The following is a 15,742-nucleotide window of genomic DNA, read 5'->3' as shown; positions in this document are numbered from 1 at the left end:
TTGAAAAATTATCTATAAGAAAAAGGCTCAACAGAAAGAAATGGAAGTGGGGAGGGGAACTGTAAAATTTTAAATCTTTAATTTCTTTGTTTTTGCTTCCAAAATGAATGCAGATATATTTCATCTATCTGTATATCTGTACATGTTCGGGAGAGTAGGGAAGAGGAGTGTGTCTGAAATCATGAAGGGCCTTCTGGGAGGGAGCCACGGTGGGGCCTGTGTGGTAGGAACACCCCTCCCTGATTGGCAGAGAGAGCTGTGGGGGGAGGGAGGGCAGGTGGTTCTCATGCAGTCACTACCTTCCCAGGATTGGGGGATTGGGGGGAGAGATGTGGGGAAGAATGAGGCCCACTGAGGTCCTCCCTACCACACCTGGCAGATGTATTATTGCTATTGTCCTGGTAGAGGGGAGGGAAGCAGGAGAGGAAGGGGTTTGGATTGCCCTGCCCCTCCCGGTGGAGGGGGCAGCCCCAGTGTTAGCAGCGGTTTGGGGTCATCACTGCGGACTTTGTGGGAAGAAAGATGGGGGTCATTCTGTCCCTCCCCTCTCCTGGAAGGGGAGTGGATGTCAGAAGAAGCCATGGGCACCAGATCTGGAGGGGCAAGCCCAGGATGGGGACTGCTCCCCGCTTCCTAATCCTCCAGCGGGCTGACCCTGTGGAGTTCTCACTCCTCAGCAGTGGTTCCAAGCTCCCAGGGGGCTCCCCGGGCCTGTCTGCCTGCTGGTGCCCATCTTGCCCCGAGGGGCTCACTGGGGGCCTCAGTTGCGCTGGTTTGTCAGCTCCTGGGAGATGAACTTTCGAAGGCGCTCCAAGTACTGGCTATAGAGCTCGATGTCGTTGTGCCCAGCGCCCTCCACCCAAAGCGGCTCCACGGCTTTCGGGCATCGCTCATACAGGGCTAGTCCATGAGAGAAGTCAATCACCTCGTCCTCAGTGCCATGGATTATCAGCACAGGCGACGTGATCTTGGAGACCTTCTCAATGCTGTGGGGAGGGGGAGAGAAGGGTCAGGCTCCATTCGGGGCATCTCCAGATCCCCCACAGACCATTTTTGTCCTCAGGCTAGGAAGCTAGAACTCTGTGGGAGGGACAGATTCGGGGCGAGCTCTCCCTTCTTACTCTGCTTCCCTTTCGGTAGCAGAAATGCTGTGCTGGCAGGAAGGAGAGGCTTCTAGAGCTGGAAGAGACCTCAAATTCAGTGTTCTCGATTTCTAGGTGAGGAAAGAGGTCTTCCCTTGGGTCTACACTGGCTGCCCTCATTTGCCCCAGCCATAGCCTGCAGTTTGTGGGAGACGGCACAAAATAACGGGGAGCAGTGCTGGATGGGAGGGGCTCCTTCTAGAGCTTGTGACCCTGCATAATTCATGTCTTGATATCCAGTTTTCTCATCTATGAACCGAGGACCGTACTCGCACTGCCAAGCACTCACTGGACTAAGTCAATGTGCTCTATATGTGGCTGTGTCAGTGGGATTTTCCACCTGGACACTACAGCCTGAGAGAAGCATCTAGCTCAGGTCACACGGAGCTGAGACACAAAACTGGGACCCAAACCACAATCTAGGTTTCTGCTATGCTAAGGTAGTTTCATTAGTTCATTAGGGCGGGAGGGGAGCCGAGGGGGGGATCTGCTCTAGTCACTAGGCAAAGATACCGCCGCCCCCTTTCCAAGGGGAAATCAGGCCAGGGCCTGGGGCAGCCCTGATGTAGCTATTCCCAGGCGCCTGGGGGATGCCAGCAGAGCGTCTCCCTACTTTTTAGGACCATGGGGATGCCAACCTGGCTGACATCCTCTGCACTGCGCACACTGCTAGTGCCCATTAAGGTTACAAAGCATTTTCTCAAGGTGTTGGGAGTTGGGATCTGAATCCAAGACCTTCCCTCTGGGGCAGCAGCAGCCCACCCCAGCCCAAGTGCCCTCCGCGGGGGGAATTCCCTCACTTGGGGAAGGCGTCAAAGCAATAGGTCTTCTTGGTATCAGGGAAGGCGACCCTCATGCCCGAGGTGAGGGGGGAATGCAGCACCACAGCAGCACACTCGTAGCGCGAGGCCAGGTCCACAGTGGGCACCGTCCCGATGCTCTGCCCGTACAAGATGATGTTCTCTGGGCTGATGCCGTACCTGGTGGAGAGGGGCGGCTGAGTCACTTGGTGGGCCCAGATCTGCCCTCCCCCCAATAGAACCAAAGAGCAGATTGGGAGCTAGGAGGAACCTCAGAGGGCTCACTGAGTCTAACGCTCCCAAGCTCCAGGTAAGGCCGAGAAAGGGAGGTCACCCAAGGAGGAAGCAGCAAAACGGGGATCCCCGGGCCCTCTGGACTCTGACTCCAAATCTAGCCCTCTTCCCCCTACATCCCGCCAGCTTCTCCCCATTTTAAGGATCTGGCATTTCTCTAGGGTGCATCCACTAGTCCGTCACCACAGATCGGAGCCTCTGCGATTAGCACAGGATTGTTGAGGTTGCCATGGCTACTCTGCTGATGAACCCCAAGACTACATGGGCGTACACGCGTGCCGACGCAGACTCACACACTTGGCGTGGCCAGCTGGGTTGTGCTTGAAGCTTTCCAGCTTAGCAAGACTTGCCAGAGCTGACATCACCCTGGAGAGCCCAGGGCCACCTTCTGTGCTAGGAAGCATCAGAAGGGGATTCTGGTGGAAGGATGAAGATAATACTAACCCTTTAACCTGCAGAGTGTTTTGAATCTCACATATTTCATACTTATTTGAGGGCATAAAGAACCACACAACTACCCTGATGACAAGTGTTGGTAACCCCATTTTATGTGTGTGGATATTGAGGTTCAGTGACCGGCTGACCCAGCAAGCACCAACTGAATGTTCCTCCTGCCACTCGGGTACATCCCGCCACAGGATGAGGGGAGCTGACCAGCTGCTTAAGAACCACAGCTAGTTTCAGAGAGGTGAGAAATCCCAGTTCTCCGGACTCCCAAGACCAGTTTTTTTCTATTAATAATGATTATGAATTCCTCCTATTTTATAAAACTTCAGTTTTACGAATAAACCTTTCCTCAACAACCCTATGAGATAGATCATACATCTTTTGTCGTCCCCATTTTATAGATGAAAAAACCAAGGCTCAGGGAGCATTTCTGAACTGCCTGGCACTATAAGCCTGAAAGCTGCCTTTCGTTCCTTCCTGCCCTGTGAAGGACAGTGGGCGAGGCAAAAGGGAAGTGGGGAACGCTCCATCCAGATCCTTGTTTGGGGGCTCAGGCTGAGGCCGGGGCAGGGTCTTTCTAATCCTGTCCAAATCTTCTCTGGGAAGCCTTCCCTGACCGCTCCAGCCCACAACCATCTAACTTGTCTTTACCTCCAGCTCTTGGGTCCAGCCAAAGTTCTCAGGCCCCAGACACACAGAGCCTTGAACACTGACATTACTTGTGTATATATCTGCGCAGAAATTATAGGGAAGGTAATTTCACCTCCACCCAAAGAAAAACTTCAACAAACACCCCCCAAAATGGAAGTGACTTCCTCCCGAGCTTGTCACTGCCCGACAGTGGCGGTGTTTCACAGCAGGTTAGACAGCTGGGCGTAGGGAAGGCCGGGCAGGAGCACCAGGACACCCTCCAGCTGCTGTCTTTGCTTGGGCGTCATGATGCCAGCCCGAGTTCTCCAAAGCAGGGCCTGTCTCACTTGTAGGACAGGGGTGAGAAGTCAATGGCTCCGGGACTGCCTGTGTGATGAGCTCCTCCCCCAGGGCCACCAGTAGGCGGCGATATTGTCACCTCAGCTGGGCAGGAGAACTTGGCCTTCTCCTCCCAGGATCTCAAAGCCCTTAAGGAAGCTGGGGAAAAGGCGGCTGGGTCCCAAGAGACCCACTTCTGATCCCCTGAACGGAGTGGGGAGTCGTCAGTCACACGGTAGGTACGCGTCAAAGCCCAATCCTGGCTCTGCCCCAGACTTCACTGCGAGACCCTGGGTAAGTGTGTTCCCTATGTGGGTATTGGTTTTCTCAACTGCAAAATGAGGCTGACGGCCCCCCTGGAAAAATGCCCCAGGGAGCAAACCCAACAATGACCCTGAAGACTTCTGGGACAGTGAGGAGGGCCGTATCACATGGAAGGCAGCGATGGCACAGTGGGAAGCACAGAGGGAAGGGATGGCCCGTGGAAGAGATGGCCGGCGTTCAGCGACTCTGAGCTGAAGGGTCTCCACCTCTTGAGGCTTCCTTTATAAAGGGCAGAGAATAAAACCTGCGTTGCCTGTCTCGAGTCAGCTGTGGGAGGGCAAGTGCTACAATCACCCCACATTTCTGGGGTCACTCTCCTCCAAGGGGCCCAAGAGACCCTGTCAGAGATGACATGAGCTTCTCCCAGGACCCCACTCCCCAATTCCCCAAAGAGGAAGTCTGAGGCTGGGCAAAACGAAAGGAAGAAGCAGGAAGGGAAGAGAGGATTAACGGTCCCTTTGGAGGATGAGCCTCCAGGCTGGGACCCCCTGCAGCCCACCCGCCATGGATGCACTGAGATGACTCCCAGCTGGAGGTGGGGCCTGGCTCTGGCACCACTCTCCCTTCATCTACACCCCCATAACTACAACAGCCTTAGGGGGAACTTCTGCTGACGGTGGCGGTGGTGAGCTGGTGCCTAGGAACAGTGCCCAGCAGGTTTCCTTGGCAACAGTGGACTTGCCAGCCTCCCCCACCCAAGCCCGCCCTCAGGCACCACTACCAGCTGATGCCTCCCACCCCTCTGCCCCCTTGGTCCTGGGAGCAAGTGGAACTGGTTGGGGCAGGGGTACTTCCAGGATTCAAGTTAGGTGCTGAGGAAGGGCAGGGCAATGGGTATGTTCCTGCTGGAGGCTGGACCCAAGGAGGGGAGACTGGAAGGGAGAAGAAGAGAGGGAGGGAGTGATTTGGGAAAAGCAGGAAGCTTCCTGGTTCTGAGACTTCTTCCCTCCCCACCTCTCACCTACCCCAGGTCAGGGGGTTCAGTTTCCGAACTGGATCCTGATGACTGAGAACTAGATCCAGAGATCGCCTAATCCAGAATCCAGAGCCAGAAAATGAGATCTGGTGTAACTTGCCAAAATCCCTCAGCTTGTTAAGTCACAGAGCAGGGTTTGAAACCAGACCCCCTAAACTCAAGTGTAGCAGTCTTTCCCTGGGCTGCCTCAAATAGCCTCCCTAAGCAGCCTCCTTGTCTCCTTGGTCAAACCTGCACAGGGAGCTGGGACCTCGTGGCTTGGGCTTTGCCTACAAGAGAGACTGGAGAGCTTGATGGAAAGAACAAAGTTTAAGAGCTGAGGTCCTGGGTTCAAATTCCAGTTCTCTCATTTCCAATCTGCACGAAGAGGCTAAATTAGATGGCTTCAAAAATCCTTCCAATGCCAAATATGAGTTCATCTACAGCTTAATTTAGACTGTGAATGAACAACCTGGAGACACTTCCTAGAGGGAGGAAAAGGGGGAACCTAGTGGCCATTTTGTGGCAGCCTCTTCATAGAAGGGTCTAAACTGATTTCTCCTCTCCACTGGCCCTTGATTATGTAGTTGGAAATCAGGTTTTCCTGCAGATATCATGAAACAGAGAGAGAGACACACACAGAGAGAGAAGTAGAAGGGAAAACCAAAGTTCAAATCCTAGCTTTACTAATTACCTATGTAATTTAGAACAAGTTACTTCTCTGAGAGCCTCAGTTTCCTGCTTTAAAAAAAAAAAGAGGGAGTTGTGCTATATATGTAAATCTTTGTGATATGAATAAAAATAACAAGAGTAACCACTTGAGAGATACATTGATTTTTGAGGTTTGCAAAGTGTATTATCTCATGACATGCACTATCTCATCTGAGCCTCCCAAAAGCCCTGTGAGGTGGGAACCTCAGGTATTATCCATTAATCCCATTTTACTGGTAAGGTGAGTGAGACTCAGCAAGGCAAAATGATTTGCCCATGGTCAGTGGGGTTGGTCAGTCTCATGGTGAGAGGGAAGATATGACCCCAGGCCTTCTGAACTCCAAGACCACTACTGCTAGACCACACTGCCTATTGGTATCTTCCAGCTCTAAAACTCTTAAGACTCAGCTTTCCGGCTTAAGGAAGAAAGAATCCTTGCCCTGAGGGGGCCCATTTTCTGGTTGAAGCCTGGAAGGGATTTCAATGGTACCCCTTCCTCAGTGAGGGGAGCCGCCAGAGGAGGGGGTGGGGGGAGAGGGAGCAAGCCTAAGCTAGTTTCTTTTCAGCTTCTAAGGGCTTGTTCCCTCCCCTTTCAACAATGGATGCTCCAAATCCTTGGAGGCAGCCATGGTATCATGTGTAAGCCTAAACAGTCCCTGTTCCTTCAACAGATCTGCACTCAAGGCCATTCACCTTCCTGGAGCATACAGATACTATTCCTTAAACGTGGAGCCCAGAAGTAAAGCCAGGACTCAGGATGCGGCTTAACAGGGGCCAAGCCCAAGGGGACCATGAGCTCCCAGACACCTGTCTCTCCCAAGTAAGTCCCAGACTGCACTAGTGCTGCTGACTGCCATATCCTACTGGTTGCTCGTATCGAGCTCAGAGTCCACTAAAATCCCCAGATTGTCTTCAGATGAACTGCAATCTAGCCAGGCCCCTCCTTCCTCCTATACAATGAAAAGATGACTTTTTGAACCCACATAAAATTCTTTATCCTTCTAAGATTACGTCATCTCAGTAATTCCACCCACTGCCCCAGCTGTCAGGATCAGCTGACCCAGGAGGATCTAGGGTGCCCCTCCCAGCTCTGGGTCACCCACAGATTTGAAGTGTATGCATCCGGGCTCTTATCTAAGGATATCACAGGGCCAACAAGAGATAAGAAGCTCCACCTGAGCTGCCTTTCAGGCTAACTTCAAACCTCCTTTAGGCCTCAGGTCACTGACTCGATTCTTAACCCATCTAACTGTTTTGTCACCTGGGTACATTCTCTCCATCTTTTCCAAGAGAACATGGAAACTAGTCCAAAAGGAACAGTCTGGTACTGTACCCACTGCCTGCCTGTTCCCAGCCCCTCACCACCAGGACACCCAGAGATCCTGCCCCAATCCAAGTCTGGGAGCCAGGTGAGCTGCCCTGGCTCTGAGTGGAGGCCGAGTGCAGCCTTTCTTCAAGACTTTTAGCCAGCCCCAAACCAAGAGCTTTCCCAGCTCCACATCTCACAGCACAAATGGGCCAGCATCCCCACAACGGTCCTACCAGCCCACACATCCGCCAGCCACCATTTTCTACTATTTATTGGAAGAAGACTAAATATTACCACTGCTACTGGGAAGAGCACGCTAAACCACTTTTTCCCTATAGCTGTTTATCTAATTTTTCTGAGTCTGGGTCACAAAATGGCCAAGATCAAAACTGCCTGCTCTGGCCTGTCTTTGTTTTTTCATACCTAGTCCCATCAGATCTGAGCCTCCAGGGGCTACTCTAGGTTAACCTAAGATGATTGTATTTTACCCCTTTCTCCTGTCCTTACCTGCTCTATTGGCCAAACAGGCCCATGTGCTGTTTATTCCAAGGAATATCCCATGCCCAGCTTCTCCTAGGGATGTCCATGACGCCCAGAATGTTCTCTCCCTCACTCCTGGGTCCCTTCAGAATCTTTGGCTCAAGGGCTTACTTTCTTCAAGAGACCTTTCCTGTTTCTTCCAGTTGAGATTATGCCTTCTATCCCATCAACATGTATTTGTTTATGTGTATGTGTATGTGTATGTATAGATATAAAGAGATATATCCTTCATTTCCTTTTCTGTGAATTCTTCTGTATATCCTTCTAGTAAAATGTAAGCATCTTGAAGGTAAGGATTGTCTCATTTCTGAATTTTTGTTTTCCTGGAATAATAACTGCTTGTGATTGGTTGATGAAACTATTCTGATTCTCTGTGATAATAGATTTCCCCCCCTAGATGTCCACTAACCATGCCTTTAATAATATATTATAGAAACTTCCCAGAAATCAAAGACAATCAGGAAGTCAAGCTTTCTGATGTATCCTTTGCAAATTCTAGTCTCCTTTTTGAAAATGGAAACAATATTTGCCCTTCTCCACCCCAAGGTATCTTTCCTTTCTCTACAACATAAAGTAGCATATATACAACACAGATGTAATATATGTTGTAGTTCAGAGGAAGGAGGATCCAATATAGACTGGGCTATTCAGGGACAACTCCATGGAGGAGAGAGGACCTGGGACCAACCTGAAGTCAGGTAGGGTTTTTAGAAGAAGACAGGAGACAAGAGTATTTCCGGGCAAGGGAAAATGAGAAAGGGAGTGAGACAGAGTGAGACCAACCATGGTTAAGGTAGAGCAAGGCTGGTGGAAAGCAGTACTCATCGATTTGGGGCTGGAAGAGAAGCCAACTAGCAAGAGTGGTATAACAGACTAAATCTTAAAGAGGTCTTAAGAGTGGGGAGGGCTAGGATAAGAAGCAGCATGGAAGAGTAGAAAAAAGAGCTAGATTTTGAATCACAAGCCCTGACTTCAAACGTGGAGTCAGGAGCTCTTAGCTGTTTGACTTTGGGCAAATCACTGAGTTTGCTCCTCAGCATCTTGAAAACTCCTCCTCTGACTGACTCCACAAGCTGAGAGTCGGAACACGGGGAAATGGTGTTCCTGGCAATGTAGCCTTACCCTAGCCCCACTCGACAATCTGGAGACTGGGGATGCTCTCTTTTTCCTGACCGCCGGAGGGGAATCCTCCCTCCCAGGAGGTAGCCAAGCAGTGCTCCCAGCCTGCAGGCACTCACCTGGTCCGAAGGGCCTGCCAAGCAGCGTCAATGTCGGCATAGAGATTCTTCTCAGAGGGTTTTCCTGAGCTCACCCCGTAGCCTGAGTAGTCATAAGAGAAGATGTTGCAGTTGATGCGGGTGCCCAGGCCAATATAGAAGCTGCTCATCTGGCCCAGGTCCACTGCATTGCCATGAGAGAATAGAACTGTGAATCTGGTAGGGGTGAGAAGAAGGGAAGACATTCCTGGTCACTGCAGGCTCCTCCCCTTCAGGGGAGCAGACCACCTCACCTCAGTGCCCCAAGGACCTCAACTTGGGCCTGTTCTCCCCCTCAGCTTTTTAGCTCTTTAAGAGCTCCTAAAGAGAAATCAGCCATTTCTTGCTTAAAGGGTGGGCAGCGGAGCAGGAACCATCCCTAAGCCGGCCCCTGAGGAGAAGGGCTGGCAGGTGGCCAGACAAACTCTCTCCCCACATGCAGACGCCTGCTGCGAATCAGCATCCAGGACAACCACGACTCAGTCCAAGGTGTACAAATGTCAGCTTTCCCGTGAGACAGTACCAGCATCACTACAAGCTTAGGGAGGCTGTAACATGACTTGCCCAAACTCCCAAAGCCAACGGGAGCCAGTGACATTAGTCTCCAGGTCCCACCAGCTAGCTACTTGGGCAAGGATTCCCTCCCCCACACACGTGCACGCGCACACACACACACACACACACACACACACACACACACACGTATGCCTGAGTGACACACCACTGGCCCAAACCTGTCCACTGCCTGCTCTCACCCATCACCACCCTGAGAATCACAGCCCAGGCTGCCAGCCAGCTCCCCGCTCCAAATTGTCAATTCGGTTCCACCAGCACTGATTCAGCACCAACTATAAGGAAGGGAAGGAAGAAGCCCAGGGAGTCTGGGACACCCCAGAAGGTGCCAGGTCTCTATCTGGGACCCAGTGTTCTTCCTTGTGTCTGTCTTGTTTCTTCTGTTCCCAATCAGGCTGGACTTTTTCTCTGGCTCCTGGGGTTGAAGCCAACTGGCTAGGCCCAATCCCAGGGCAGTTCTGAGAGGATAGAAAGACCAAAAAGCCTCCGGCGCCATTGCCCTCTGTCAGTGGAGCCTCTGCCATCTGCTTGGTGAGTGCTTAAAGCAATCCTGGTCTCCATTTTCCCATCCCTAACACCCCTAACACCCCACCAAGAGAAAATATGTGGTGGCAAGAGCATTAGATCAGAAGTAAGGAAACTGATCTTTAGCCACAGTTTGGCCACTGATCCTGGAGAACTTGGCTCACCTCTCTAAGTCTCAGTTTGCTCCACTATTAAAATGGGAATATTTGCACTATTACTGGTATGTGACTTTACAAGTTTATTGTGAGATTCAAATGAGACAAGAGATATAAAGCACTGCATAAATGTGTCCTATTCTTGCCAAGCTTCCAGCTTCCATGTCCCAATACAGTTGCCAAAATGATCTTTCTAAGGCACTACCTCTGTCACTCCTTTGCTCAAGAAGACTCCCTATGCCTGTAAGATAAAATTTAAACCCCTTTGCTGGGAATGTAAGGATCTCTACAATTTGGGTCCAATCTACCTTTCCAGCCTTATTTCAGGATATCTTCTCTTTACCAGCCAAACAAAGTGCTGTTTACTTGCTGGCCCCTGATCATAACCCTTTCTTTTCCTACCTTCATGCATTCCCAAAGGTCTCAGACCTACTGTTGCCTACTAAAACCTCTCTGTTCTTTGAAGGCTCAGCTTAGGAGTTGATTCCTCCATAAAACCTTCTCTACCACTCCAGGAAAAAGCTTTCTCTTCAAATTTTCTTGGAATCATTTTGTTCACATTTCTCCTCTTCCCCCATCACAGTCTCTCTTATAGAGATGGGACTGACCCTCTGACATCACTGGTATAACCACTTCTATACCTGAGTGTTTCAGAGTGTGGCCTGCAGCCCTGAGGCTTATCAAATGACTGGTCTAGGATCAACCAGCCAGAATATTCTAGTTGGAGGACTCAACCTCAGGCTTTGCTGGTTGGTTTTTAAGCCTCTACATTGCTTCTCCTTGTATTACACCTATTTTTCATCCTATTAGAGTGTGAGTTCCTTAATGTCATCAGAAACAATGCCATCTTCTTCTTTGTAGTCCAGGGTCAAGCATAGTCTCCTACATAAAAAGGCCCTAAACAAAAGTCTTCAATTTACTGACTTTGGAAGGCTTTGGCAAAACAGAAAGTGCTTTAAAGATGTCACTGAGAACTTCCCGGCCTTGAACTTGATCACCATGCCCTAGCTAGATTATGTTATGAGCCCCACTAGCTAACAAGATTCCCCTCCTCTTCATCTGAGCTATGAAAAGGTTAAATGATTTGCCCAATACCAAAACAAGGCTTCCAGGACATCCATATCTGGTTCATGTACACAATGCAGACAAACTACAGGCCCCTGGGGGTCCTCTCCACCTAGAAAAAGTCCACAGAGCAGAATCCCCCCAGCACTGGCCACATCCACCTGGTACCAAAGTGGGGAACAATGCCTGAAAGGGCACAGGGAAGAGAGAGAGGGAGAACAGAAAGAAGCCACCCAAGTCCCAATACAGAAGAAACAATGCCTTGGATGAAGCGCACACACCCTTTATTAATAGAAACACTGACTAATGCTATGCTCAATTGGGCCCATCACAGTGTCCGGCCAGATGCCACTTATCAAGCCCCCCTCAAACCTCACAGGCTTCTAACCAGAAAAGCGGGTGCCCAGGCCTTTCTGGGCATCCTCATCCTGACTCTGATAATCACCAGCTAAGACATTTCTTCATTTGTAGAACAGGATAACTCTACCTGCACTACCCACATTTCACAGGGTGGCTGTTAGGAAAAGATTTTGAGAGAAATGTAAGTTACTTTAACACACATTTTCAAACTGAATGTTTTAAAAAACACACACACACACACACACACATACACACACATCCTTCAATAAGGGTTTACAGCAGTAGAAGCCAGAAGCTCCATGAAAACTGCAAAAGGCAAGAAGAAAAAGGCCCCAAAGCCAATCTTGCCACAGAGAGGCTACTAGGCTTCCTTGAGGACACTTACCTGGCCCCTGGTACACAGCGGACGTACATACAGGAAATGCGGTTCCCCCGACTGCTCTTGGTAAAGAACACTTCAGTCGTGTCTAGATCACGTTGTGTATACTGGAAATCCGCTCGCTCGGTCAGGTGCAATTTCCAGCGGCCCAGGGCCCCCCCAGAGCCACGTCCCGGGGTGGAGCCCCCTCCACTGGAACCCGGCTCAGGTTCGGCCACAAGGGAATAGGTAGGCTCTGGAGGCAGGAAGGCCAATTTGGCGGCGATTCGGCCAGGACAGGGTGGGCAGCAGAAGAGGCAGCAGAGTTCGCTGATGGATAGGCCGTTCATGGCGGAGAGGGAGTCACGCTTATGTGAGGGAGGACCCCCAGATCCAAGGCTGTGGTGCCCAAAGCTCTGGGGACACAATGTCTTCAAAGCAGAATTTGCTTTTTATTTTTTGTTTTCCAAAACACAAGAGGGAAAGACTGTGCTGTGCTTGCCCTCAGCCTCCACCCTGTACAAAGTACCTGTTAGGAGAGCTGGACAGGGAACCATTGTGGTCCGAGCCCAGCCATAAGGGGCCCTCGGGCCGCTCTCCTCCAAGCTCCAGCTAGGGAAGGCCTGTGGGGTAAAGGAGAAAGAGAGGAGGCCATGAGAACAGTGTCCAAAAGGACCCACTACATCTGGACTGTTCCAGAGCAACCCAGACAAAGCAAAAGCTCTTGGGCTCCTGCCTCTTGCCCATCGGCAATAAATTTGGAAGCATTTCACCATCTACCCAAGGAGACTGTGGGATATTTGGGGAAAGGAAAGCAGGAAAGCGGGACCCGTTAGACAGATGAAATGGTAAGAATGACTCCTACGTTGCCTTTGACTGGCTAGGAGCCTAAGAACAGAGGCTTTAGACCTAGAAGTCTTTCTGATCCAAGATAAAAGTTGAATTCCAAAGGGAAATGACTTGCTAGAGATCACAAAGACAATTAAGGGGCAGAGACAGAATTAGAACTCAGGTCCTGTGACTCCAGACCCACCTTTCCCCCTGGTAGTACGGGAAGTCCTGGGAGGGTGGCTCTGAGCAAGGGGAACACCATTATACCCTTCTGCCTCACTTTCCCAAATCAAGCCATGTCTGTGGTTGAGATACTCTCCCCGAAGTGTCCACAGAAGCACCAGCACAAAACGGGGAAGACTTCCCAAAGGGAAATTAGCGGCTGTGCCTGGGGCTTGCAGACCCAGGTTATAGCTGCCCCAGCCAGCTGATCCGTGGCCCCTCACAATGTAGACACTCACACACGCTGGCGCTCCTCACTGACATCCGCTGGCAGCTGTACACTAACGGAGTCGCACTTTCCCAGGGACACACGCAGCCCGGACACATTTACCTTCCACATGTAGCTTTCTTCCATGAAGGCACTGCGCCAACATTCGCCTCCAGGCACCTCGGGCGCACACCCGGAAAGGCCGCCAGCCCCTTTTCCTCATGCAACCTGCCATGTCCGTGGCCCATGGCTCCTTCTCACGCAGTCTCCTACCTGGGCTGCCCGAGCTCCCCCGGCTCTCCCGCAGAGTCCCCTCCCCGCACTCTGGAACATCTCAGACCACGCACACAAACCTCACAGGCCGCACAGAGCCTGAGTTGGACCTCTCAGAGACACACTAAGCACAAATCTCTCTCACACACACCTTGGACACACCTGCCTCTCATGGACTCGTTCCCCCCCTGACCCACAAGATGTCTCCGCCTTTTTGGTGTCCTACGGCCCTTACCTGCGGTCCCTGAAGTCTCTCCCACAAGCCCCCTCTCCTTTGCCTGTCTCCCAGTCTCACGACCACACACAACTTCCGGGTCTCCCAGTCCCAGACAGTCCCAGACACCCGGCCCCTGACACATGTCTCACCAGGCTGTTGGTGGCGCGCCCGGGGCTGCCCCCACTCCGTGTGTCCCCCATGTTGGGTCCCGCAGAGCCGGCCCCACGCGGGGTCTCCTCCCCAGGCGCACAGCGGCCCGGCCCCCCAGCAGCGTATTGTTACACAATAGTGTCCCACATCAAGCTGCATCACCCGTCCGGTGTCACTCCCGGCATCTCCCGGGCAGGACCGGGAAGCGCCCAGCGGACCGAGGCCGGAGACAGCAAGAAAGGCACAAAACAGCCCCTGCCCTCAGGGAGCGGGCGGTCTAACGGGGAAGTCCCGGAACCAGGAAGGCACCTGGGAAAGGTAAGAGTCTGGGCAAGCAAGCTCCTGAGGCAGCCCGGGGAGCAGGGCCGAGGGGAGGGGCCGCGTCTGGGGGGCTCGGCCAGAATCGCCACATCTGTCACGGTTGGGGCGCCCCCTCCCAGGGCAGCGTCTCTCTGTCTCTCCCACAAAGTCACACCAGGAGTGCCCCATCATACGCAGCGTCCGGCCCCCGGGCTCACACACCCTAATCCACGCGGCTCCCATTTGCCTCCCTCCGCACCACCCCCTCCCTGGCCAGCTAGGGAATAAGCATTTATTATGTGCCTAGTGTGTGCTCAGCACAGTCCTGATTAAGGCGGGCGAAGGCCTCAGGGTCCGGCCTGTCACCCTGGGCTGCAAACACTCCAGGCCGACCCGGCCCCCGGGCTGCCCGCTGGCCATCGGAGTCTCCCTATGCCACGGGAATCTCCCTCACTCCGGGGCTTTGTGTGTCCTCACCCTATCGCCGGGACACAGCGGGAGGGGAGCTGTCCCATCCTTGACCCCCCTCTCCCCGACCCCCTCCGTCTGCCCGTGTCACACTGACTCTCACTCTGTGTACGTCCCCGGGGCCCTAGAGCCGTCCCGGGGCAGTGTCCGGAGGTCTGGCCTCGCGCCCCCAGCCCAGGAAACGGTCAGGTCCGGCCCAGCCCCCGTCCCGGGGCCTTGGCCTTGTCCTCCCCCACCCGACCTCCCCCCTGCCGGACCGTTGTGGGGAGGGGGAAGAGAAGGGGGCCTCCGCCGTACTCACCGCTCCGGGCCGCTGCCGCCGCCCCCGCCGCGACCCCCGGCCCCGCGCTCCATGCCCGGCCTGGCCCCGATCCCGCCCCCGGCCCCCTCCACTCAGCTCCGGGATCCAGCCGCTCTCGCCTCGTCCTCACCACTCCGGCGGATGTGGAGGTGAGGAGGAGCCGCCGCTCCCCCGCCCGTCCCCCCCGCCACCCTCCCCCCAGGAAGTGACGCTATGGAAGGGCGTGGCCTGGGAAGAACAGAAGGGCGGGGCGGGGAGGAGCCAGAAGGAAGGTGGGCTGGGGAGGAAACCGAGAGGAGGTGTCGGGGAGGAGGAGGTCCGATGGGAAAGGACTGAGGAGGAAGGAGGGAGACACTAGGAGAAAGAAAAAAAGAAGGCGCTCAGAGGGGAGGAGGTCAGAAGGGAAAGAGAGAGTCGGAGAGGAGGGGGGAAAGTCCGGAGGGAAAAAGGGAAGAGAATCAGGGGGGAAGAGGAAAGATTTGGAGGGTGAGTAGGAAAGAGGGGGTGGGAGGGGTCAGGAGGGAGAGATGGAAAAGGGGGGGAAAGGGACGAGTAGGAGAGGAGGGAAAAGGGGGGTATCAGGGCGGGGGCGAAGGAGTCAGGTAAGAGAAGAGGGCAGAGAGGAGGAAAGAGGGGGAGGGGCCAGGTAGGAGAAGAGGGAGAGAAGGGTCAGAGGTCAGGAGGGAGAGATGAAAAAGAAGGGGAAGAGGTTAGGAGAGAAGATTAGGAAGGAGAGGGAAAGAGTCACTAAAGAAGAAAGGGGGGATCAGAGGGGATGGAGAAGGAGGGATAGAGTCAGTGGGGAGGAGGATGGGAAGGAGGGAAAAGGAAGAGAGATCAGAAAGGAGAGGTCAAGGGAGAAGGGCACTGGAGAAAGAGGAAAGGAGAAGAGGGTCAAAGGATCCAATAGGAAAGAGGAAGGAAACTGATGGAGAGAAAAAGGGGAGAGAGGAGGGTCCCTGAGAGAGGGCAAAAGGATAAGAGGGAGG

General features: G+C 52.9%; 1 protein-coding gene across 1 annotated transcript; it reads right to left on the bottom strand.

Annotated features, from left to right (window-relative positions):
• Nucleotides 1–62: 62 nt before the first annotated feature.
• On the bottom strand, nt 63–14,807 carry ABHD17A (abhydrolase domain containing 17A, depalmitoylase). Its single transcript, XM_051972259.1, has 5 exons — nt 14,754–14,807; nt 11,811–12,406; nt 8,730–8,924; nt 1,943–2,122; nt 63–986 (listed from the first exon to the last, which is right to left on the bottom strand). Exons 2-5 carry the CDS (start codon nt 12,131–12,133, stop codon nt 761–763), a joined length of 924 nt encoding a protein of 307 aa, XP_051828219.1. The 5' UTR covers nt 12,134–12,406; nt 14,754–14,807; the 3' UTR covers nt 63–760.
• Between the last annotated feature and the right edge of the window lie 935 nt (nt 14,808–15,742).

Source organism: Antechinus flavipes, chromosome 1, assembly GCF_016432865.1.
Source record: "Antechinus flavipes isolate AdamAnt ecotype Samford, QLD, Australia chromosome 1, AdamAnt_v2, whole genome shotgun sequence".
NCBI lineage: Eukaryota > Metazoa > Chordata > Mammalia > Dasyuromorphia > Dasyuridae > Antechinus > Antechinus flavipes.
The sequence above is the reverse complement of the archived record's forward strand: the minus strand, read 5'-3'. Positions and strand labels throughout refer to the sequence as shown.

Coding starts and splice junctions, on each gene's coding strand:
- ABHD17A (XM_051972259.1), bottom strand. CDS start 12,133: ATGAACGGCCTATCCATCAGCGAACTCTGCTGCCTCTTCTGCTGCCCA. Junction 8,925..11,810: donor CGCTGTGTACCAGGGGCCAG/GTAAGTGTCCTC, acceptor CACCCCTACCAG/ATTCACAGTTCTATTCTCTC. Junction 987..1,942: donor TGCTTTGACGCCTTCCCCAA/GTGAGGGAATTC, acceptor CCCTCCCCACAG/CATTGAGAAGGTCTCCAAGA.